Source organism: Rhinopithecus roxellana, chromosome 22, assembly GCF_007565055.1.
Source record: "Rhinopithecus roxellana isolate Shanxi Qingling chromosome 22, ASM756505v1, whole genome shotgun sequence".
In the NCBI taxonomy this organism is placed as follows: domain Eukaryota; kingdom Metazoa; phylum Chordata; class Mammalia; order Primates; family Cercopithecidae; genus Rhinopithecus; species Rhinopithecus roxellana.
Genome location: NC_044570.1, coordinates 9,526,473 through 9,549,913, shown reverse-complemented (window position 1 = coordinate 9,549,913; position 23,441 = coordinate 9,526,473). Strand labels below are relative to the sequence as shown.

General features: G+C 36.9%; 1 protein-coding gene across 16 annotated transcripts in view; it reads left to right on the top strand.

The window, feature by feature from the left end:
- UTY (ubiquitously transcribed tetratricopeptide repeat containing, Y-linked) overlaps positions 1-23,441 on the top strand; it is a 229,739-nt gene that overhangs the window by 18,256 nt on the left and 188,042 nt on the right. For all 16 annotated transcript variants that reach the window (XM_030926240.1, XM_030926238.1, XM_030926243.1 and 13 more), the window contains exon 4: positions 12,347-12,396. In XM_030926240.1, coding sequence (XP_030782100.1) covers positions 12,347-12,396 — 50 coding nt within the window. The remainder of the gene's footprint in view (positions 1-12,346; positions 12,397-23,441) is intronic.

The window sequence follows — 23,441 nt, the reverse complement described above, 5'->3', positions numbered from 1 at the left end:
AAGACAAAATACAAAAGTTACATTTATCTTAACAACACAAATACTCTGTTCCTTGTTTAAAAAAAAAAAAAAACAGTATTCAGATAACTAAAAAAACTAAACTGTTGCTGTGTTTTGTTGACATCTGTAGTTAGTGCATTGAGCTTAGTGACTCACAGTATTTAAGAAAAATTCTAGGAAGCCTTCAGTAACACATTTGCCACAAAGAGACAACTGTTAAAGTTTTGATAAAAATCCTGATAGTCTATTGTGTCAATAAAAACATTTCAAAATTTAAAATTTGTTTTTTGCTCTGCATTCCAGTTTATAGCTTAAACTCAATAGAGTATATGAATAATATCGTGCCAAAATACCTCAGATTTGTAGGCTGCATTTACAAAAACATTTGCAAACCCTTATTCCATTACTTAAGTTAAATGTTTTCTGAGCTGGGCATGGTGGCTCACACCTGTAATCCCAGCACTTTGGGAGGCCAAGTTGGGCACATCAGCTGAGGTAGGGAGTTCGAGACCAGTCTGGCCAACATGGCATCTCTACTGAAAATACAAAAATGAGCAGGTGCACACCTGTAATTCTAGCTGCTTGGGAGGCTGAGACAGGAGAATCTCTTGAACCCAGGAGGCGGAGGTGAGCTGACATGGTGCCATTACACTCCAGCTTGGGTGACACTCTGTCTTAAAACCAGAAAATATTTTCTTATTGAGCATTTTAGTCTCTTTGTTGGTTTTTATGCTTTCAAAATAATCACTGTTGATAACCCTAGTGAAAATTTTTACGTGCCAGTAATTGCTGTTATATATCCATTACCAGCATGATGGAGGCAAGGAATACATACACACAAATACTCTTGTTTTTAAATGAACTTTTAAGTGCTTAATGCCAGATTGTCCTCTTGAAAGGTTTTACTCATTTATATTTGAACATCTGTATGTATGAGAGTAACTATGTTCTTGAATTCTTACCACTGCTTAGTATTATTTTTACCATTGGATTGTGGTTTATATTACTAATTTCTCTCCCACTCTCCTTCCCACCCCCCACCCTGTCCTTCTACCTCCTTGTTTCTGTCCTTCCCTCCTTTCCACCCTCCTTCCCTCATTTCTCTTCTTTTCCTTCTCTTTCCTTTCTTTCCCTGCTTCTCTTTCTTCCTTTCCTTCCTTCTTGTTTCTTGACAATTGCTTCTGTTTTCATTTCTAAGAAAATTCTTACAAATTCTTAAAACTCAAAAAATGGGAGAAGTTGTAAAATTTTTTTGTTGTACTATGTATACAGTAGTCAGGACCTTTTTTTTGTAACAACAAAAAGTTTGTTTTTCCCCCGGTAAAAAATTATTTGTAAAATGATATATAAAAATTGTATATCTTTCTCATGTACGACATCTTGTTTCAAAACGTGTACATTGTAGCATTGTTAAATCAAACTAACGTTTGCATTACTTAACAAATTTCTATTTATTTTGGTGTTAACATTTAAAATTTACTCTCGGCAATTTTCAAGATATGTAATATGAATATAGTTACTGTGTTTTATAGTAGATCCCTTGAACTTATGCTATCTCACTGAAATTTTGTTTCCTTTGACCAATATCTTGTTAACTACATCCCTCATCCTCATTTTTTTTTTTTTTTTTTTTCTTGAGACAGGGGATGGCTCTGTCGTCTAGTCTGGAGTGTGGTGGCACAGTAATGGCTAACTGCTATCTCTGCTTCCCCAGCTCAAGCATCCTCCCACATTAATCTTCTGAGTATTGGGGGCTACAGGCATGCGCCACCATGCCAGGATATATATATATTTTTGATTATTTGTAGAAATGGGGTTTTGCCATATTGCCCACACTGGTCCTGAACTTCTGAGCTCAAGCAGTCTGCCATCTTGACCTCCCAAAGTACTGGGATTACAGGTATGAGCCAGTGTGCCCGACCCCATTTTTTTATTTGAAAGAAGTGGAACAAGGTTGTGAGTTTAAAGAAAAAATGATATGGCACTTTCTCCACTTTTTCTCCTCGTATTTCTATTATGTTAAAGATAAAAATATGGTAGGGATTATAGAACTCTGAATTTTCTTTTTAATAGTTAACTTATCATTATTGGCTCTTGATTTTTTTTCTTTATATAAATATATTATTGGTTATTGGCAGTCATTTTAATACTTTAAGAAGTATGTTTGTATGTTTAATCTGTGATTAACAAATGAGTTTGATGTTCTCTGGCTTAAATGAAACAATTTTAGGTGCTTAGGAATACTTTGAAGGAAATTAGGGATTTAAGCTTATAACAGACTAAAATGGATAGATTTAAATACAAAACAAATATTAAAAATAATTCGAAGGCTGTTTAAGACTAAAATTGGGTTCAAGGATTGATAAAACATAAGCTTTGGGTATTCATTAAGGGGGTTGTTGTTGACATGGTTGGTAAACCGTTTTTGTAAGTGGTAAAGGAAAACAGTGATCTTGCCTATGATGATATTAAAAGGTTTCATAGTGGGACAAGGACAACTTGAGCCAATGAGGACCCAAGAAGCACATGAATTTTAGTTTAAAGAGTGCGTGAATTTTGGTTTACCAAGAGAAGAATAAATTAGACAATTACTGCGATTATTATGAAACAGACATTCTGCAGTATAAAGAAATCAAAATAAATGATCCTTACACTCTTGTCCCATCCTCTGTTTAAGAATTCAGGAAAGCCTGGGTTACAGTAGTACTAGGAATTTTATCCATGGGTCAGTACTTAAATACTCAAAATAAGGACAATGCTTTGGATAAGATAAATTCAACAGAGAAACTATATTGAAGGAGATTGTTAATAGCCATTCATTTTAATAATCTATTTAGGAGACATAAAATGTTAAGATTTTTTAAATGATAAGATCCCAGCGACTGATGGAATAGACAGAATCTTGAGAACTTGCTTAAATGACTTAAAATATAGTAGATAAGCTTAAGTATATGAGGTGACATTCAAAATTATAAAAGGTAAATAAATTCCTCATAAATTCTGAATATAAATTTTAAACTTTATAGGTTGAAAATGGAGGCTGACCATAGTACTCTCCTAATGCCTTTATCTAGGACAGTGGTTGACAATATGATTGTAACGTTTTTACTTTTTATAGACATGGTCAAGTGTACAATATATTTTACAAGTTATTGGAGAGTTTCTATATATACTCCATTTCCCTCTTAGCTCTTCCATTAGGATGATATATTTGTCACAGTATTATGAGGCAATATTTATACATTAAAGTCTCTATTCAAATTTTTTTAAAGTTTTTCCCGTTTTCCTTTTTCTCTTTGAGAATTCTGACTAGGATAGCTCATTTCATTTAGTTGTCATGTCTCCTTATGATCTTCTTGTCTGTTGCAACTTTCTCAGGCTTTCCTTATTTTTGATGATGCTAGTAGTTTTGAGGAGTATTGGTCAGTTATTTTGTAGAATGTCCCTGAACTGGAATCATGTGATGTTTTTCTCATGATTAAACTAGGGTTATCATTTTTTTTAGGGGAAAAGTTATAAGGATAAAGTACATTTTTATCACATCATATCAGAGATACATACTGTCAACATGACTTAACAATGTTAATGTTATTCACTGGCTGAAGCACTGTTTATTAGGTTTCTCTAGTGTAAAGTTACTCTTTTTGCTTCTTTCCATATCATATTGTTTGGAAGGAAGTCACTATCAATAGCCCACACTCAAGGGAGTACATTTTTGCAGGTATAGACAAACCAATCCTTGGGGGTTCATTTGGATTATGTTGAATTTATTAATTATTTTAGGAAGGATGTTCATCTTATCTATCTATAGTAATTCTTTTAATTCATATAAATGAAATGACTTTTCATTTGTTTTATGCTTTGATTTCTTGTTTTGACAGTTTCAACATACAGATCCTGCATGTTTTATTAAATATATTATTATACTGAGATGTAAATATTTAAATTTTTGGTGCCAAATTTTTATGTCTAGTTGTTTATTGTTAGTACTATAAGAAATAGCAGTTGAGTTTTAAAATTGACTTTTAATCATAAGAGCTTACTAAATTCATGCTAGTTCTAGGCATAGAGTTTATAGATTCCTTGAAATTTTGTTTTCTTCAACCACTTATGAATGATTGGATATTGTTTAGCTTTGAAAAACTGAATGCCCCAGCATAAATAAAACTGATTTTTAGAAACAGACTTTAGGACAACATACTTCTCTTACAGTTAGTGTCTCTGACTAGGCTCTTATATGTACAAAGTACTAGAAATTTGTGAGGAAATAAGATGAGGGAGAGAATGGACAATTCAAATGATGGTCATGTTAGAACACTTCTATGGGGAGTGAGATGGCCTTCTAGTCATCTAGTTTGTAGTGTGAGAAGAGGATAATACAGGTGATTTAAAAAAAATAGGTGTGCACATATAATAGTCAAAACCAAGTTTAACTGGACATTTTTCAGATTAAGAAATACAAGAATAGCAGATGTTGGTAGATGAGTATGTGTATGTCCTAAGTCATTGTATTCCTAAATTCTATCTGGGATATAGATGCCATTTGGAACCTTTTTTCTTTGTTCTGGTTCTCCTGTTTTCTTTATCACATATCTTCTTTGTTGGTATATGATTTTTTATTTTTCATTATATTTTAGAGACAGGTTCTTGCTCTGTCATCCAAGTGGTAGTGTACTGGCTCAGTGTCGACTCACTGCAACCTCTGTCTTTGTGGCTGAAGCCATTTTTCCACCTCAGCTGCCCAGGTAGCTGGAACTACAGGTTCAAGTCACCATGCCTGGCTAATTTTTGTGTTTTTTTCTAGAGACAGAGTTTCATTACTCAAGGCTGGTCTTGAACTCTTGAACTTGAGTAATCCATACCTGCCTTGTTCTCAGAGTGCTGGGATTATAGGTGTGAGCCTCCTGTGTTCACCCAGTGTATAATATTATCTGGACGAGCACATTCTTTAGTAGCTTCTTAAGGAAAGATTCATGAGAGATAATGTTTTGAGACTTCACATATATGTTTGTGTGAAATATCTTTCTTTTCCCCTTGCAACTGTAAATAAATAATCTGAATATTTAAATCTAGGATGGAAATGGGTTTTTTTTATAATTTTGAAGGTTATTTTCCATTTTCTTGGTATTGGAATTGCTAGTGTGGAGTCTGAGGCTCTTTAATAACAATTTTTTTCATGTGACCTGTTGTTCAGTGCCTTACCCCTGGAAGTCTTTGTCCTTATGTTGTAAACAGAGGAGTAAGTGGTCTTTTGGGGGTTGCTAGGATTGTTCCATTATGGCTATGGAGGTTATACTTGATGACGCAAATGAAATTAAAGGGTTTGTTTTACTCACAGGTTCTAGAAGAGGCCGGCCTGGCACATCACACAAGGGGTCATCTAGGTGGAACTCACAGATGGTGGCCTCACCCAGCACATCAGAAGCTGAGAGAATGTGGAACCATAGACAGTGGAACCCATTTATTAGGGGTCAGGACAGAATACTGAAGCAAAAGACTAAAGAGAATTTTACTGATGTGTTTGAATGTTTCTAGATCTTAATCAGGGAAAGGCAAGAGAGTCGACTTGGAAGGGACTAGTCTTGTCCTATTGATGTACCTGGTCATTTGGGTTAGACAGTCACAGGCGCTGGAGATGTTGAAGACTTAGGAAAATACTAATTTTCTAAAAACTGGGAATATAGAACTTTTGTTCCGAAATTTCAAATTGATATGTTTTAGAATAGGCCTGTTTTAGTCTATTATGTGTCCTTGTGAATCAGCATCTCATGTCCTTCATATTGGAAATGTTTTGATGATAATTTAGAAAATCTGTTATTCTTACCCTTACTCTGAAATTTTATTATTCATGTGCTTTAGGTATGTGATAGTCTATGACTATGGATAGTCATTCTGATCTTTGAATTTTCACATCCCTTCCAGAGAGAGATTTTTACTTATTCCAGAAAAATGATTTTTCTTTTTTTTTAAAGTTTTATGTTAAAATGTATATAACACAATTTGCCATTTAAATCACTTTTAAGTGTTAAATTTCTTTAGCAGTAAGTACATCATAGCCATCACCACTCTTCCAAAACTTTTTTTTTGTCATACCAAACAAAACTCTATAGCTATTCAGCTATAAATTCCTATTCACCACACCCAGCCCTTGTTTGCCTATATTACACCTTGATCTGCATGAACATATCTTTCTGTGGTAAGTTATAAGTGTTGTTCCTTTTGTGTCTGGATTCTTTTACCTGTCATGTGTTTAATTTAGTCATTCATATAATATGTGTTAGAATTTCATTTGTTTTTAAGGCTTATTAATAGTTCATTGTATGTATGTACCACTTTTTTGTTTATCCATTGGTGTTTGTGGACTCTTGATTTGTTTCCACCTTTTGGCTAGTGTGAATAATGCTACAGTAAATCATTGACATAGATCCTTGTTTCTTTTCTTTCGTTTTTTTTTTTTTTTTTGAGACAGAGTGTCACTTTGACACCTAGGCTGGAATGAAGTGATGTGATCTGACTCACTGCAACCTCCACCACCTGGGTTCAGGGGATTCTCCTGCCTCAGCCTCTTGAGTAGCTGAGATTACAGGTGCCTGCCAACATTCCTGGCTAATTTTGTATTTTTGGTTGAGATGGGATTTTGCAATGTTGTCTAGGCTGGTCTCAAACTCCTGGTCTCAGGTGATCTGCGCACCTTGGCCTTCAAAAGTGCCAGGATTATAGACGTGAACCACCATGCCCGACCTGTTTGTTTTCTTTAAAACAGTTTACAATGTATATATTTCTTTGGTTGAAATGTTATTTTATTGGTCACTACTCTTTCTTCCTTTCTTCAGCTAGGTCCTTGCAGTCACTAGTCTACCTTCTGTCTCTGTGGATTGCCTGTTATTGATATTTCATATAAATGAAATCATATTGTATGTGTCAGCTGTTTTTACTCAGCAGAATATTTGCAGGGTTCATTCATGTTGCAGCATGTATCACTACTTTGTTCCTTTTTATTACTGAATATTTTATTGTATGTGTATGCCACGGTTTACTGTTCATCTTGGATGAATGCTTTTTTTTTTCCCTACCTTTTGTCTGTTGGGAATGTGCTGTGAAAATTAGTATACAGACATCTATTTGAGTCCCCACTTCTGTTTTTTTGTTGTTGTTGTTACCTAGACTGGAGTGCAGTGACCTGATCTTGGCTCACAGCAGCCTCTGCCTCCTGAGTTCAAGCGATTCTCTTGCCTCAGCCTCCTGAGTAGCTGGGTTTACTGGCACCCACGAGCACACCTAACTAATTTTTGTCTTTTTTTTTTTTTTTTTTTTTTTTGGTAGAGATAGGGTTTCGCCATGTTGGCCTGGTCTCGAACTCCTGATCTCAGGTGATCCAGCCACCTTAGCCTCCCAAAGTGTTGGGATTATAGGCGTGAGCCACTGTGCCCGGCCTTCAGTTCTTTTGACAAGTTAGCTGGGAGTGGAATTGCTATTTTTATTGCTGAAAAAATAGTAATTTTTGTAAGAAAATCTGTTTTCCACAGATGCTGTACCCATTATTACTATCCTGCCGTTAAAGGAGGAGATTTCCAGTTTTTTGCCAACACTTGTTTTTTACTATTTCCCCACACCTCCTGTTATAACCATTACAGTGTGAAGCGATAGTCTCATAGTGGGTTTGATTTGCATTATTTCCCTAGTGACTAATGCTGTTGAATATCTTTTCAGGTGCTCATCGGCCATTTATGTATCATCTTTGGATAAATGTCTGTTTGGATTCTTTATGTATTTTTTAGTTGAGCTACTTGTCTTTTTGTTACTGAGTTCTAGGAGTTTTTTGTATATTCTCGATGATAAATCTTGATTAAACATGATTTGCAAATATTTTCTCCCATCATATAGGTTTTCATTTCATTTTATTAACAATGAGCTTTGCACAGAGGTTTCTAATTTAGATCAAGTTTAGTTTATCTGTTGTTGCTTATGCTTTTGATGCCCTCTCTGTTGCCATGTTCGTGAACATGAAGAATCTTTAGATTTCCTCCCAGATTTCTTTGGTTTTACTTCTTATATTTAATAAATAATTGATTATATTTAGTATATTATGTGAGTTGGGGGACCAGCCTCATTCTTTTGCTTGAGAAAATTAAACTGCCCATTCAAGAGTGGACTAAGCATTCTGTGAAAAAATCAATTGATCATATATGTAAAGATTATTTTCAGGTTCTCAACTCTATTCTACCATTGTCTCTATTTCTGTCCTTGTGTTAGCTATACTATTTTGATTACAGTAGCTTTGTAGGAGGTTTTAATATTGGGAAATGTGAGTCATTGGAGTTTATTGCTCCTCACAGTTGTTTTAGCTACTTGCAGTTGCTTAGTGCTCTAGCAGTGCATTGGTCCCAAAGTGACCTCCCTCTCTGGAGCAATGCCTTTGCATGATCTCCAGGCAGTCCCCTATGTTAGTGTGAGGGCCCTTGAAGGGTGTAGGGGCTTTATCATGGCTAGCATCCACATCTCTTTTTCATTCACATTTCGAGAAATTTCATACCAATCTTTAAGTATATTTTACAACTCGTTCTTTCTCCATTCATTGTGGAGTGTAATGACACTTAGTTCTCTGATTAATAACCCACAAATCCATGAGGCTGCATTCTTTCATTGCCTTAGTTTATTTTTTCTTGTTAGCTTAGCTTGAGTAATTTTTGTCTTTCCGTATTCTAGTTTAATGATGTTTCTGTGTGCATTGGTGCCACTGAGGCTATTAGCTGAGCTCTTTATTTTGACTATTTCATTTGTAAGTTCTAAAGTTTACATTGGTTTGCCTTTTGTAGCTTCTATTTCTTTACTGTGACTTTCTCATTTTTCCTTTTTTTGTTGTTGTTCTTCGAAGCACTTTTATTCCAGTTTAAAATTTGTTATATATTCAAACATTTCTCCCATCTTTTTCATTCAGTGTGATTTACTTCTTCTTTTTTTTTTTTTGGATATGGTGAATGATTTTTAACTGGATCTTGAAAGGTTTTATGTTATGCTATCAGACAGAGTCTCCCTCTGTTGCCCAGCAGTAGTGCTATCTCGGCTCACTGCAACCTCTGCCTTGTGGGTTCAAGTGATTCTCATGCCTCAGCCTCTCAAGTAGCTGGAACTACAGGTATGTGTCACCATACTTCACTAAGTTTTGTAGTTTTAGTAGAGTTGGGGTTTCACTCTGTTGGCCAGGCTGGTCTTTAACCCCTTACCTTCAGTGATCCACCCACCTCCGCCTCCGAAAGTACTGAAATTACAGGTGTGAGCCACTGCACCTGGCTGGTGGATCTTAGGATCTTATATTAATCTACAGTAAATTGTATTGCTGTTTCTTACTGCCAGGTGAACGTTAAAGTTCAGATTCTTCACTGAGTTAGGCTTTTTGTTAATGCTGAACTGAAATGAGAGTTTTGGCTTCCCACATGGTTTCCATTATTCTTCCAGGCTTCCTTATTTCTGGCCTGTGGTTAAAATCCTAACTTCCACCTGGGCGCTCTGATTCCACTAACATGTGCAGGCAACTTGTTTCCGCCATGTGAGTGTGAAATCTAGGCTACTTTCAGCGGAGGACATGTGAGCCTCATTACCAGCCATCAGATAAATTCTTTTCTTGCTCCCTTATTGGCATCCTCTCACATTAACGCAATAGGTAGCCTGATAAATGATAGATGTCTGTGCTTTCTACTTGAACTTTGTGTGTAGAGTAGGTGGTTTGAAGGAACTCTTTTTCTGTACTGTTTGCAGTGGACAGATTACATTCTCAGATTTCTGTCTTGCTGGATTGCCTTTTTCCTTGGTCCTTTGGTTACTGAGATTAGTTCCACCCTGCCTGCCTTCATTCTTTTTGGTGCTTCCAGAATGGTGGCTTCCTCAGTTTCAAATGTAGTAGGATAGAAGGGAAAAAGATAACCTGTAACATGGTGGGAATTTACCACTGTGGTATTCTTCAGGCTTTCTGTTCCTTTTTCTGTTCCTTTTTTCCCAATAATTGTTACTTGTAGTGTTTATGCTGAACAGTGTCCCACATTTCTTATTCGTGCAACACTTCTTGAGGTCTACCTCCCAGGACACTTCTAACCCCGGAGATTTCTTTCTCTCCCTGTTTCTCTCTGTAAAACTTCTAGCCAGTCTTCAGTTTAGATACTTGCTCTTTTGAAGCTACTAGATGCTTATCTGTAAAAATCTGCATGTTTTCTATGATATTCTTGGGCTTGAACATCCCCAAATGCTTTCTGAATAAATTCACAGTAGAAGAGAAACTACTGCATTCCATGATCTTTTTCCACTAGAGTTGAAACTTTGCTTTTCAAGGTCTGGAGCCTGAGATAATGGCCACTACTCCTGAAATGATCCCTGTGCTTTAGGAGTAGGCACTGGGTAGGAGCTATGGTCTTTAGTCTGCTTGCTTCTTTTACGTGGAATCTATCCAGAGTTATTTAAATCAAGGGCTGTTGAGCATCAGTACTTTACTGGTCTGCTGCACCTGGATTAGAGTTTCCAGTTAGCCATTGTGGGCATGGGAGAGCAAAGCAGCTTCTTGTCTTGTCATTTGCCCTTTTTTTTGGTTTTGTTTTGTTTTCCAGACAGAGTTTCGCTCTGTCATCCAGGCTGGAGCGCAGTGGCATGATCTTGGCTCACTGCAATCTCTGCCTCCCACATTCAAGTGATTCTCCTGCCTCAACCTCCCAAGTAGCTGGGACTACAGGCACGTGCCATCATGCCTGGCTAATTTTTTGTATTTTTAGTAGAGACGGGTTTCACTGTGTTAATCAGGATGGTCTCCATCTCCTGATCTTGTGATCTGCCTGCCTCAGCCCCTCAGAGTTTTGGGATTACCAGCCTGAGCCACTGCGCCTGCCCCCACTTATTTTTAATATAGTTTCTGCAATACTGAGCTGAGTGGGGGAAATGTTGGTAGCTTACATCTATTGAGAAGTTAGCCTAGCCCTAAAACAGGAGCAAGAGAGAACGCTATATTTTGGTGGGTCTAGTGGTCCTATCTTACTGAGCTGGGGTAGAGTAGGAATGGTGTGAGAAAGAATTAGTTCAGGCTAAAATGAGATAGATTTTCACTGTTTTTGCTGAGAACTTGATATATTTTCTTATGTAAAATTTTCTCCATTTGAATAGTGCCCTTAAGACAGCTATAGAGAGACTTTAAGGTTGCTTTTCTTGAAAAAGTGTCTACGAATCTTTTCAGGCTACTTTTTTGGATGTCACTCCTTTGCACTTTTTGTTTTGAAAGTAAATATTTTAGTCATATAAATATAGCCTAAATCGTGAGATGATTCTTATATATGCTGCTGTCTGTTGAGCATTAAATTTGTTTTTTTTTAAATTCTGTCTTGTCATTTTATAATTGTTTGAAAAAAGCAAGTTTTCCTCAATAGGCTTACCCCCACACCTTAGCTTTTTGTGGTTAAATTCAGTGAAAGCATTTCAGCTAACGTTTACATCTTTATTATAAAAATCTCTGAAATTTGTAAAAATGTTTGTTCAAGACAGAATCCTCTGCCTATTACAGTATGTTCAGTCTGCCACTTTTGGCATTCTGCTGTTTTCAGTTTATTTTTTCTTTTTCATTTTTTTCAATTTATTTTTGACTTTTGGATGATATTTATTACAATAGTTTATCCTAAAAGCTTATCCCCAGGAATGTAATCATTGCTCAGCTGTTTTTCAGAGATTCTGAGTTGAATGGATAAAGTGATGGGTTTTCCTAGTTTTGTCATTGTTAATGTTTCCACTAATTCTAATGTGCTTTTATGACTTATTTTTTATGTTTTTATTTTGCGATTTTATTTTTGTGCATTTTTGTAGCCTGTCAGTAACAACTGCTCTATATGATTTGAGTACCCTTTTTGCCTTTAGATAGGTTTTAGGGCATAGGGCATCCTAACTTGGACTTAAACTATAGATAATAGTAGTCTACTGATTGTGTAAAGGGAAGCATCACAAAGAGTTATTTTGCACCTTAGGTGACTGAATTTTTATCTTTCTAGAAAGTGAATTGCATGTTAAGAAAAATTAGAAAACTTTATCATAGTGGGGAATACCTCTAGAAGATTGCCATTACTTTTGCTCCCTGAAGGAGGTCAAATTGATTCAAGTAATTGCTAAGATACTATGTTTGTTCGAGTGCATGGGTAAGATCTGATCATGGTTTTATATACCTGATTAAATTAGTAAGCCATCAAATTTAGATTATTTGATTTTTATTGTTTATTAATGGATGGGCATGTTGAGCAGCTTATATTAAAATATCTATTTAATGTCTTACAGTGGATTTTTAAATGGGATGTGATTTGGCTAATAATTATGTTTTCTTTTCCAGCATTATCTGCATATCAGAGATATTACAGTTTACAGTCTGACTACTGGAAGGTTGGTACAAATTTTCAATGACAGTTTTGATTTCCTTTATGGCAAATCATACTCAATATACATTTATCTTGTCATAGGATGTAACCCGTGATATTACTCATAGTTGTAACTGCTATGAGGGTTAGCCATAGATAATATAATGTGGGTAAAGGGAAAGTCCTGTTTTAGTCACAGACTTTGAAAGGCCATGTGTTGATTCCTAATATAAATAAAATTATTTCTGGCTTTCATAAATTATTTGAGTGGGAAAGAAATGTAATTAAAAATGAAAACTACTTAGTACAAAACATATATTGATATGCATTTATTTTGATTTTTTTTGGTAAAACATTATGGACATATAATGCATATAGCTTAGAATTCACTCATTGAAAGGGTACGATTCGGTAGTTGTTAATGTGTTCATAGAGTTGTCCAGCCATCACAACAATTAATTTTGAAACATTTTGATAATATTAAAATAAAACACCATACCCTTCTGTCTCTCTCCCTTCTGTTTGTATATATTTGCCTATTCTGGACAAATTTTGATGGAGTCCATCAAAACTTAAGTCTTCGGTGCTTCAAAGAATTTTATCAAAACTGAAAAGACAACTCAAAAGATAAGAAAACATCTGCAAATCATGTAAGGATCAAATAACCAGATACATATATTTTAAAACTCTTGCAACTCAAGAAATAACGGAAGAAAAGTAATCAGAATAGACATTTGTCCAAAAATAAGCATATCCAAAGGCCAGTAAACAAAAAGGTGTTCAAACGTTAGTCATAAGGACAATGAGAATCGAAACTACAGACCACTTCATATTTTCTAGGATGATAAAAATTTTTTAAAGACAGCAGGTGTTGGCTAGGGTGTAGAGAAACAGATCTTTAAATGCTGAGGTGGGAATGTAAAATGGTGTGACTACTCTAGAAAACAACCTAGCAGCTCTTCACAAAGTTACTATCTTGTCAAACAATTCCACTCCTAGGTATATAATAAAAGAAAATAAAACTACATGTTCAAACAAAAGCAAGGCTACAGATGTTCACTGCCGCATTGTACATAAAAGCCACAAAGCAGAAACAAGCAAGTGTCCATGCAACAAATGATGGGAAAAAAATATTTTGACTGTATGTTTAGTGAAAACATCAAAATGTATAAATACAGTGTTTTCTTTTGTTGCTTCTGCCTTTACTGGTGACTAACTAATTTAAATATATCTGTTAAATAAATCCAACATCATACATGTTTATCAGTATTTTCCTTTTAGAGTTTTATAATTATAGCTTTTACATTTTGGTATTTGATTATTTGAGTTAATTTTGATATGAGCAGGGAACTTCCTGTTCTACTATTTTGTTGATTTTTCTTAATTTCAGCCTTTTTTTTCCTCCTTAGGAAATTGTATATATTTCTGTGTAAAAAAATGTATATTTGTTTTTCTGATGATATCCTGTAAGTCTCATATGCACTCTTTACTTTTACTTTTTTTTTTTTTTTTCATCTAACTGGCTAATTTCATTTTTGTTTCCAGACACCAGCTTGAAACAACTGCCAGCTAATTTCAGATGACCTTATTGTATACCAGCCTGCTGATTCTTCTTCATATTTGCGTCAGCTATTGAGGCTGTTAATGTTCTATTTTGTTACTGTGTTCTTTATTCAGGTCTAGGTTTTTTTTTTTAATGGTTTTTGTTTCTTTGTTAAAGCTCTCATTTTATTCATTCATTGTTTTCTCGATTTCTTTTACTTATCTGTCTTATGTTTCATCTCATTCAGCTTCTTTAAGGTGATTATTTCAAATTCTTTTCCGTGTAGTTTACTTGTACTTGGTCACTGTACTTGGTACTTGGTCACTGGAGCTTTATTAATTGGTTTTGCTGGTGTCATTTTGTCTGTATGTGTATTCAAAGAGCAAATACCTCTTCCAGTCTTTACAGACCTCCTCTCTGGACCCTGGGCTGTTGGGATTAGCCTCTGGGATCACTGATAGGAACCAGGTCAGGCAGCTGCTACTGGATATATAGTAGAGTCTGTGGTTGGGACACCTATTACTGGGGTCTGAGGCAGGTGTTTCTAATGGTTTTTAGACAGGATGGCTTTTAGGATGTTGGTCAGTATGGCTGGTAGCTGGAGCTGCATTACAGTGCTGCTTTAAAATATGCAATTTGACAGGGTAGTAGGCCTACCTCAAGGGCACATACTGGACAGAGTTTTGCCTAACTAGGAAACCACTGATTAGGCAAAACCCTGTCCTGGCCTGAGGCTAGTAAGGTCTGTAGCCAAGTTACAGAGCAGTTTCAGAGTCTTTGTGGGACTGGGGTTCACAGTCCATTACCCAAGGCATAGTGTGGCATCTATGTCCCTGGGTATAGTGCCTGAATCGTTGCTATTCAGTGTTATTATGATTGAGGCTGCAGGGTGATAGGACTATAGCTGGGGACCTTGTTGGCAAAACTGCCACCTGGGCACAGGCCTGCTTTTGCCAAACAATTGTTAGTCTCAGAGTTTTGCTGTCTTCTAGTTGGAATTCAAAGCTCCCACAAAGCCACTTTTGCTTGTGAATCATTGTCAAGTTATTGCTACTATGGGGTATATGAACAGAGGACCTTCTGATCCACCGTTTTCGGATCTTGTACTTTTTCCGCACAGAATTTAACCAAGCTTTTTAAGGTATATTGGTTGTTTTTCATCACTTTTACTCATTGTCTTCGTTTTTTCAAAGTAAACTTTATTTTTTATTGACAAGTCTAGCTTTGCAAGATTATTTCAAAGATACCAAAGTGTGCCTATACATAATCCCCTGTTGATAACATCTTATGTTAATCTGGTACATGTGTTGTTAAAGTTTATTATGCAGTCTTGATGTGTTAGCATTAAGTAAAGTTCATTCTTTATTCAGATTTCCAGAGTTTTTACCTAATTTTTTTTTTGGATCCCATCGTGAATATAACATTATTACTTCTCATGTCTTTCTTTTAGGCTCCTTTAGGCTATGACAGTTCCTCAGACTTACCATAAATTTTAAAGGTTTTCATCATTGTCGGCAAGCTAACACAAGAAGAGAAAACCAAACTCTGTATGTTCTCACTCATAAGTGGTAGTTGAACAATGAGAACACATGGACACAGGGAGGGGAACATCACATACCGGGGTCTGTGAGGGAACTGACGGGTTGGGTAGGGGAAGGGTAGCAGCACGAGAAATACCTAATGTAGAAGATGGGTTGATGGGTGCAGCAATCCACCATGGCACATGTATACCTGTGTAATAGACCTGCACGTTCTGCACATGTATCCCAGAACTTAAAGTGTAATAGTTAAAAAAAAGAATTTTTTTTAGTTTTTCTTTTTTCGGGACTCTTAAGTTCTATTTTAGATACATACCTGTCATTATTGCAGTGCTACCATGTCTTAATTAGTGTTCCTTGTAGTAAGTTTTCAGATTGGTTAGTATGATTTTTTTCAGCATGGTTCCTTTTTTGCAAAGTTATTTTGGCTCCTCTAGGTACCTTGTATTTTCCACAGGATTAGTTTTGTGTTTGTGCCAAAAGCCACCAGGAATTATGATATGTAGGGTCATCTTAACAATATTACATGGTACATTCCATGAACACTTATTTTTATTTATTTATTTATTTTTTTTGAGGCGGAGTCTCGCTCTGTCACCCGGACTGGAGTGCAGTGGCCAGATCTCAGCTCACTGCAAGCTCCACCTCCCGGGTTCACACCATTCTCCTGCCTCAGCCTCCCGAGTAGCTGGGACTACAGGCGCCCGCCACCTCGCCCGGCTAGTTTTTGTATTTTTAGTAGAGACGGAGTTTCACCGTGTTCGCCAGGATGGTCTCGATCTCCTGACCTCGTGATCCGCCCGTCTCGGCCTCCCAAAGTGCTGGGATTACAGGCTTGAGCCACCGCGCCCAGCCCCATGAACACTTATATTGAAAAGATATCAACAGAGAACATCCTGTATTTATTTATTTATCTGTTTATCTCACACTTACCCAGGCTGTTCTTGAACTTCTGGGCTCAAGCAGTCCACCCTCCTTGACCTTCCAAAGTAGATTATAGGAGTGAGCCGCTAAATCCAGCCCTCTTGTTACTTATTTGGAACTTTTAACATTTGTATCAAAATATTTTTTAGTTGTCAGTGTATAAGTATTATAATTTTGTTACAGTTGAAATAACAAATTTACACTAATTTCTAGGTATTTTATTTTATTTTTTAACTGTCAGGCTCAGGGTACATGTGCAGGTTTGTTATACAGGTAAGCTGAGTGTCATAGGGATTTGGTGTAGAGATTATTTTGTCACCCAAGTAACATGCATAGTACCTAATAGGTAGTTTTTTGATCCTTCTCCCGCCGTCTACCCTCAAGCACGCTCAGGTGTCTTGTTAGTAATATGTGTTTGGTTTTCTGTTGCTGCACTAGTTCACTTAGTACAGCAACAGAATAATGGCCTCCTGCTCCATCCATGTTTCTGGAGAGGACATCATCTCATTCCTTTTTATGGCTGCATAGTATATACCATGGTGTGTATTTATACCACAATTCCTTTCCTGGATTACAGAAATGATTTTTGTTAAAATTGAAAATTCCCTTATGTTAAAAACCCTTAACAAAGGAGGCAGTGACAGAACCTACCTTAAAATAATAACAGCCATTGTGATAAACTCATAGCCAACATCACATCGAATGGACAAAAGCTGAAACCATCTCCCTTGAAAAAAAACCAGAACAGGGATGCCCTGCCTGTCACCACCACTGATCAACATGGTACTGGAAGTTCTAGCCAGACCAGTCAGGGGAGAGAAAGACATAAAGAGCCTCCAGATAGGAAGAGAGGAAGTCAAACTATATCTGTGTTTGCAGATGATAATATTTTATTAAATTTTTACTTATATCTATGTTTTTTTTTTTGAACATGCTTTGGGTTTAGTTGTTTTTTGTTTTTTGTTTTTTGTTTTTTTGAAGAGCAGGTTACTTGTAGGATTTAATTCTTAGCAATGGAATTTATACCTTTAATTTGCCCTCTGAGCATTCTTGTAACTGCTTTCTATCAGTTCTGTGAAGATGTATTTCATCTTTTAATTCTTATGAAGTATTTACTGATTTGTTTGACTCATTGGAAATTTAGACACACAAATTTACAAACGTATGTTTAATTTCCACAATTTGTGAATTTTCTATGTTTTATTACTCAATATATTCTGTCGTCACAAGAGATACTTTGTATGAATATATTATTTTAAAAACTTTTTAAAACTGTTAAGTCTTGTTTTATGGCTTATCATAGGGACTGTTCAAAAGCTGGGGTTTTTTTCTTTTCTTTTCTTTTTTTTTTTTTTTTTTTTTTTGAGGCAGAGTCTTCTTGCTCTGTTGCCAGGCTGGAGAGCAGAGGCAGATCTCAGCTCACTGCAGTGTCTGCCTCCCAGGTTCAAGGGATTCTTCTGCCTCAGCTTCCCAAGTAGCTGAGACTACAGGTGTGCACCACCACGCCCAGCTAATTCTTTGTATTTTAGTAGAGACGGGGTTGCACTGTGTTGGCCAAGATGGTCTTGATCTCCTGACCTTGTGAACTGCATGCCTTGGCCTCCCAAAGTGCTGGGATTACAGGTGTGAGCCACCACTCCTGGTCCAAGAGCTATTTTTTTGTGCTTGAGAAGAATGTATATCCTGCTATTGTTAGTGAAGTGTGATAGATTTTTGTTAGGTATAGTTAGTTCAAAATGTTGTCTTAATGTATTCTTCATACTCTTTTACCTAGTTGTTCCGTCCATTAGTGAAAAATGGACTAATTTTGGAAAGAGTTTGTGAAGGATTAGTACTAATGCTTTTTTAAATTAATTTTACAAATTTATGGGGTTCATGTGCAGTTTTGTTGCTTGCATAGATTGCACAGCGATCAAGTTAGGGCATTTAACATGTTATCCATCACCCAAATAATGTATGTTTTACCTATTAACTGATTTCTCATCATCCATCTCCCTTCCACAACCTCATACTTCCCAGACATTGGCTATGAATCCATTTGTCCTGCGTTTTCCTTTGTTGGGAGACGTCGTAATTACTGACTGATTTCACTACTTTTATTTGTCTCTTCAGGTTTTCTGCCTGTTCCTGATTCTATCTTGGCAGTTTGTATGTTCTCAGGAATTTATCCTTTCTCTAGGTTTTCAAGTTTTTAAGTTTGTAGTTGTTCATAATAGTCTCTGATGATGCCTCCTCCTGATTCTCTCTTGGTAGGTTGTATGTTCACAGGAATTTATCCTTTCTCTAGCTTTTCAAGTTTATGAGTATATAGTTGTTTATAATAGTCTCTGATAATGTTTTGTATTTCTATGACACCAATTATAGTGTTCCCTTTTTCATTTCTTGTTTTATTTATTCTGGTCTCTCCCTTACTTTTTTGGTTAGTTTAACTACTAGTTTATCATTCTTCTTTACCCTTTAGAAGAAGCCATTTTTTGTTTTGTTGATTCTTTCTTGGCCAGGCTGGTCTCAAACTCCTGACATCAAGTGGTCCACCCACCTTGGCCTCCCAAAGTGCAGAGATTATAGGTGTGAGCCACCATGCCTGGCCAAGAAAATTAGTTTTTTTAGAGCTAATACACACCCACATACACAATTCTAGTCATGCATTTTTCTAGTCTATATTCCATTTAATGTAATTAGTTTTTCTAGTCTATGTTCCATTTAATGATCCTGTGGTCTTTTTTTCTTCTGCTAGTTTTGGGTTTGAGTGTGATCTTGCTTTTCTGGTTTCTTGAGTTGCATCATTAGAGTCATAATTTGGAGTATTTATACGTTTTAAAGATGGACATTTAGTGCTGTAAATTTTCCTGTTAACACTGCTTTTGTTGTGTCTCACTTCTCACTGCTTTTGGTTTATTGTGTTTCTTTTTTTTGTGTTTCAAAAAATTTGACTTTCACGTTAATATCTGTGTTGACCCGGTGATCATATGTCACAGTAAAACTCCGGGCAAGGAAGACAAAGAGACCTTTGCAGACCAAAGACAACTTTATTTAATTTGGGCACCTGAGCCAACAGCAGACTCACACACAAAATGGCTACTGACCCTGACAAAGAATGCAGGCTTGCTTTACATGTCATTTGAGGTGGGAAAATGAGGCAGGATACCGGTTTCAGACAAAGACATAAATTATTTAACCCTGTGGCAGTTCTGAGAAAGCTTACAATTTAGTTATCTTGACCAGTCAACCGCGAAGCTGGACAGAGCTGGGGTAATGGAAAACAGGAATTACAGAAACATGCAGGGGTCTGGAGGCAGGTGATAAGCTTGGAAGGTTGAGATAAGCTTGCAGCTGTAACTTGTTAGCAATGCTGGGAGGGACTACTTAAATTTCTTAGCCTATGTGTAACTTCTAAGTAATCTGTAGTTAATGTTAACTATTTCATATGTTATGTTTATTATTTTTGGCTTTATTGTTTATTTTATTTTATTTTCCTTTCACATTCCCCCATTTAAAAGCTTTCTTTTAAAATAAACTATTATTAGAAAGCTTTTACCTTTTTCCTGATGATGCACATGATGCTAGGATAGTAGGACAGAGTCAAAGGCCTGTCAAAAGGCAATTCATCTGTTTGCATGGGGAGTTGCTTTGCCAGTGTATCTGCTTTTAGCATCACTTACCTTCTTTGTGGGAGCAGACTGGCTCCCTGGCTTAAATTTTTCTCAGCCTTTGCTGTCCTCCCTGTGGCTGACCCTGTCTTTTTAGATTGTTTCCATCTTTCAGGGAATCTTCCCTGTCACTGACTAACCAGCCATCCACGTAGGGGGCATGAATTTTCACCTGTTCTCTAGAGAGAAGCACGAGTAAGCCAGTCAGGAGCTGAACTTAACTATTTTCTGTGGCGCCATTTGCCTGTGCGTAAGTAGAAGTCAGATTATACTTCAACAAGTTATTTTTATAAGTGATGTTTAAGGCCTAACTCTTCTATCCCATACCTATACATTTGTGTTTTACAATCCATATAGAAGGTAAAGAGGGTGAGACATGGGAAAGGAAACTACTTTAGAAAAAACCTACGTTAGTTTCATAATTCTCCACCTTCTCTTGAGATGAACTTTCTTCTGTGGGTAATGGCTGATATTTATTTAGTGCCATTATTTGGGAGGGGTGTGTCTAGCCACTACTGCTTCTGTAGTGAACTGTATGTTCCTAAACAGGAGACGCAGTAAACAAGGGAGTATTAGACAGCTGCCTAATAGAAGTGCTACACTTCCTATGAGAGTCTTGAATCTTCCAAAAGATGAAAACCATCCACCAAAAAGATAGTCTGAGGTCCAACCTTTCCAAGTTTGGATTGGAACATGAGCTAACTTTCTCACTGTGGCAGTGATTTCCATAACTGCCTACCTGTTGTCATCAATTTCTAAACAACAATTAGTCTAGTTAAATTTACTGCAGAGGCAGATAATCTAAGGGCAGTCTGTTTTGATAAATTGCATTTCTCATTCTGTGTAGATTGTACAGCCAATAAATCTAAAGCTTTAGATGTTTCATTAGTTATAATTTCTAATAATGCGTGTAACCTAATGATGCGATTAATCATGTAGATGGGAGTACAGTATCCCCATAATCCATCTTGCACCCAAGTGGCTAGGCCATAATTATTTATTATTCTCTCTGCAATCTGTGTCTTTCCAGTCCCCTATTTCTGTATCTTCCTTTAAGTCTGCTGCTCCTTTGTTTTTACTTCTAGGCTCATCATAAATAGGAAAACCCTGAAGCTTCTCCTTGCTTCAAGAGTAACAGGAAGAACGATTGTTTAATAACACCTAATGCACAAGCTCCTGTCCGTTTTTCTGGCCCCTGCCTGTAGGCTCACTGATCACAGATCCAGTAGAGGCCTGCAGGTGCTTACCATGTTGATGCTTACCATGTTTTATGCTTTTGGTTGATCCCAAGAGTGATTTAAAGAAGAGAACCTAGAAAATGGTTTAAAATGAGATGGCCTTCAGTTATTTTTACCTGTTTTATTTTCTCTCTGCCATAGTTTTTCATATAGTTTCATTGTAGTATTGTTGCCCTAAACAGGCTAATTTGCCTGCTGGGTGTGGATAGGTAGTCCCCCAACGAGGTATGCAGTATCTTCCTATAATAGAAGCCTTTAAAAGCCAAGTACTATAGCTAGTAGGGATTAATTCTGGATCATTTGTGGCAGAGAGAATTAAAGTGTAGTTGTTCTGGGGAAGCAATTCTTTTACCTCCCAAGGCCATCTATCCTCCATGTCAGTCTTTTGCATACATACTATGAAGTAACTCCTAGATTTCCTGCTATGTTCTTAACTAACTGCACAGATTTTTAGTGATAAAGGATGGCTCAGGAACTACTTGGTTAATATCTTCACTGAATGACTTGAAACTTTTAAATCGTTGCTGAGGTTTGTGAGCTTGAGTCTTTTTGATAATATAAAAACTATACAGTGCTGTTGGTAGTCCTGCACCCTGGAGTATTTAATGCCTCATCTCTCTAGCTTAGGATCCGCCTCTTTTTCTGTGGCTTCATCACTGTATCCAACTGGAACTTCAGTGCCTATTGCCTAATCCGATTTGAAATAACAAATTCAATGAGGCTACAGGAATTTCCTGTTACACAGTTATCATAGTTACAGCAATCTGTGGAGAGGTTTCTGGAGAAACGTATGTCTTGAGACTGCGGATTATCTCTAATCCAGTACAGGATACAAGTGGTTCCAGTCAACTCTCTTTTGGAGTCAGGAATGTGGCAACCACGAGAGACACACACTGACATGACTCTAGGGCAAGGATTGCCATAACAGATTGGGGCCGCCGTTATTACTTTAGTTTTAAGGAGTGTTCTTATTATCTAGCAGGCATCTAAACACAGATACACACTGCGTTTATTGATGGAGGGTATCCAGGTTGAATTATAAAGAGTTCCTTTTTCAGACCTTTCACAAATGTCACACCAAGTTCGAGGTAGAAGTTTGGGGTCACAGCAGACATAGGGCTGGTTATCACCAACATCACACATTGAATAAGTAATTTGGTTATATACACAAATTCCTAGGGAGCCTGTTTGCTTATAATGGGTTTGATATATAAAGGTTTTAACCTGTGTGTTCCTTACCCCAGTAGTTTGGGTGCACATGGAAAACTCATTTGTATTTTCACCGCTTTGTAAGTTTCACATAATAGTTAATATAAGTAAAACAGAGAGTAACATCTTCAGACTAGGCACAGGCAGGCTATGTTCCTTTCTGAAAGCAAGGGTTGGCAACAATGGCAATATAACAGTAGTACAGCAAATATTACTAGAATAGCAATAAGTATTAAAATATCAGCCCATATCTACTTTACTTATCTGCTGAACACTCCTCAAGCTTTGGCAGTGCGTAGAATAGTCAGCTTCTGGTTTTGTGACTATAGCAGGGCTCAACGATTTTTCGTTAACAGTTGGGTCTGAGGTTGACTGGTCTAGGTTTGGTCTCTGTTGGCACCTCATCTTCGGGTTAGTTTGGTGGGTTCATCGTGGTCTGGCTGGCTGGTCCATGTTTCCTGGGCAGTAACTGGCTTTAACTGGCTATGGTGGTTCCAGGGAACAACTTCAGCAACCTTAACAGCAGTGTGGGTAAGTATGATTACTATAAAAGGCCCATCCCATATGTGCCCTAATGTGGACAGGTTCCACTTTTTGACCCAGACAGAGACCCTGGGTTGGTACGGGTGAACTAGGCTAGTTAGGCCTACTGGCAGTCTTTCTTGCACCAAGCTTTGCACTTCTCTCATGGTTGTTCCTAAAGCTTGCATTTGCCTTCTCATTGTTAGTTCCCGTACTTCTTTGAGATCTCCTTTAATTTGGAAAATAAGAGGGGGAGGCCCTCCAAAGAGAATTTCATAGGGTGAGTATCCAGTTTGCTTGTTTGGGATGCATCTGATTTGAAGGAGAACCATGGGCAGAGCCATATCCCACTTTAGGTGGGTTTCTTGACAGAACTTTTTTAACAGTTGCTTTATTGTCTGGTTCATCCTTTCGACTTTTCCTGAACTTTGGGGATGGTATGCAGT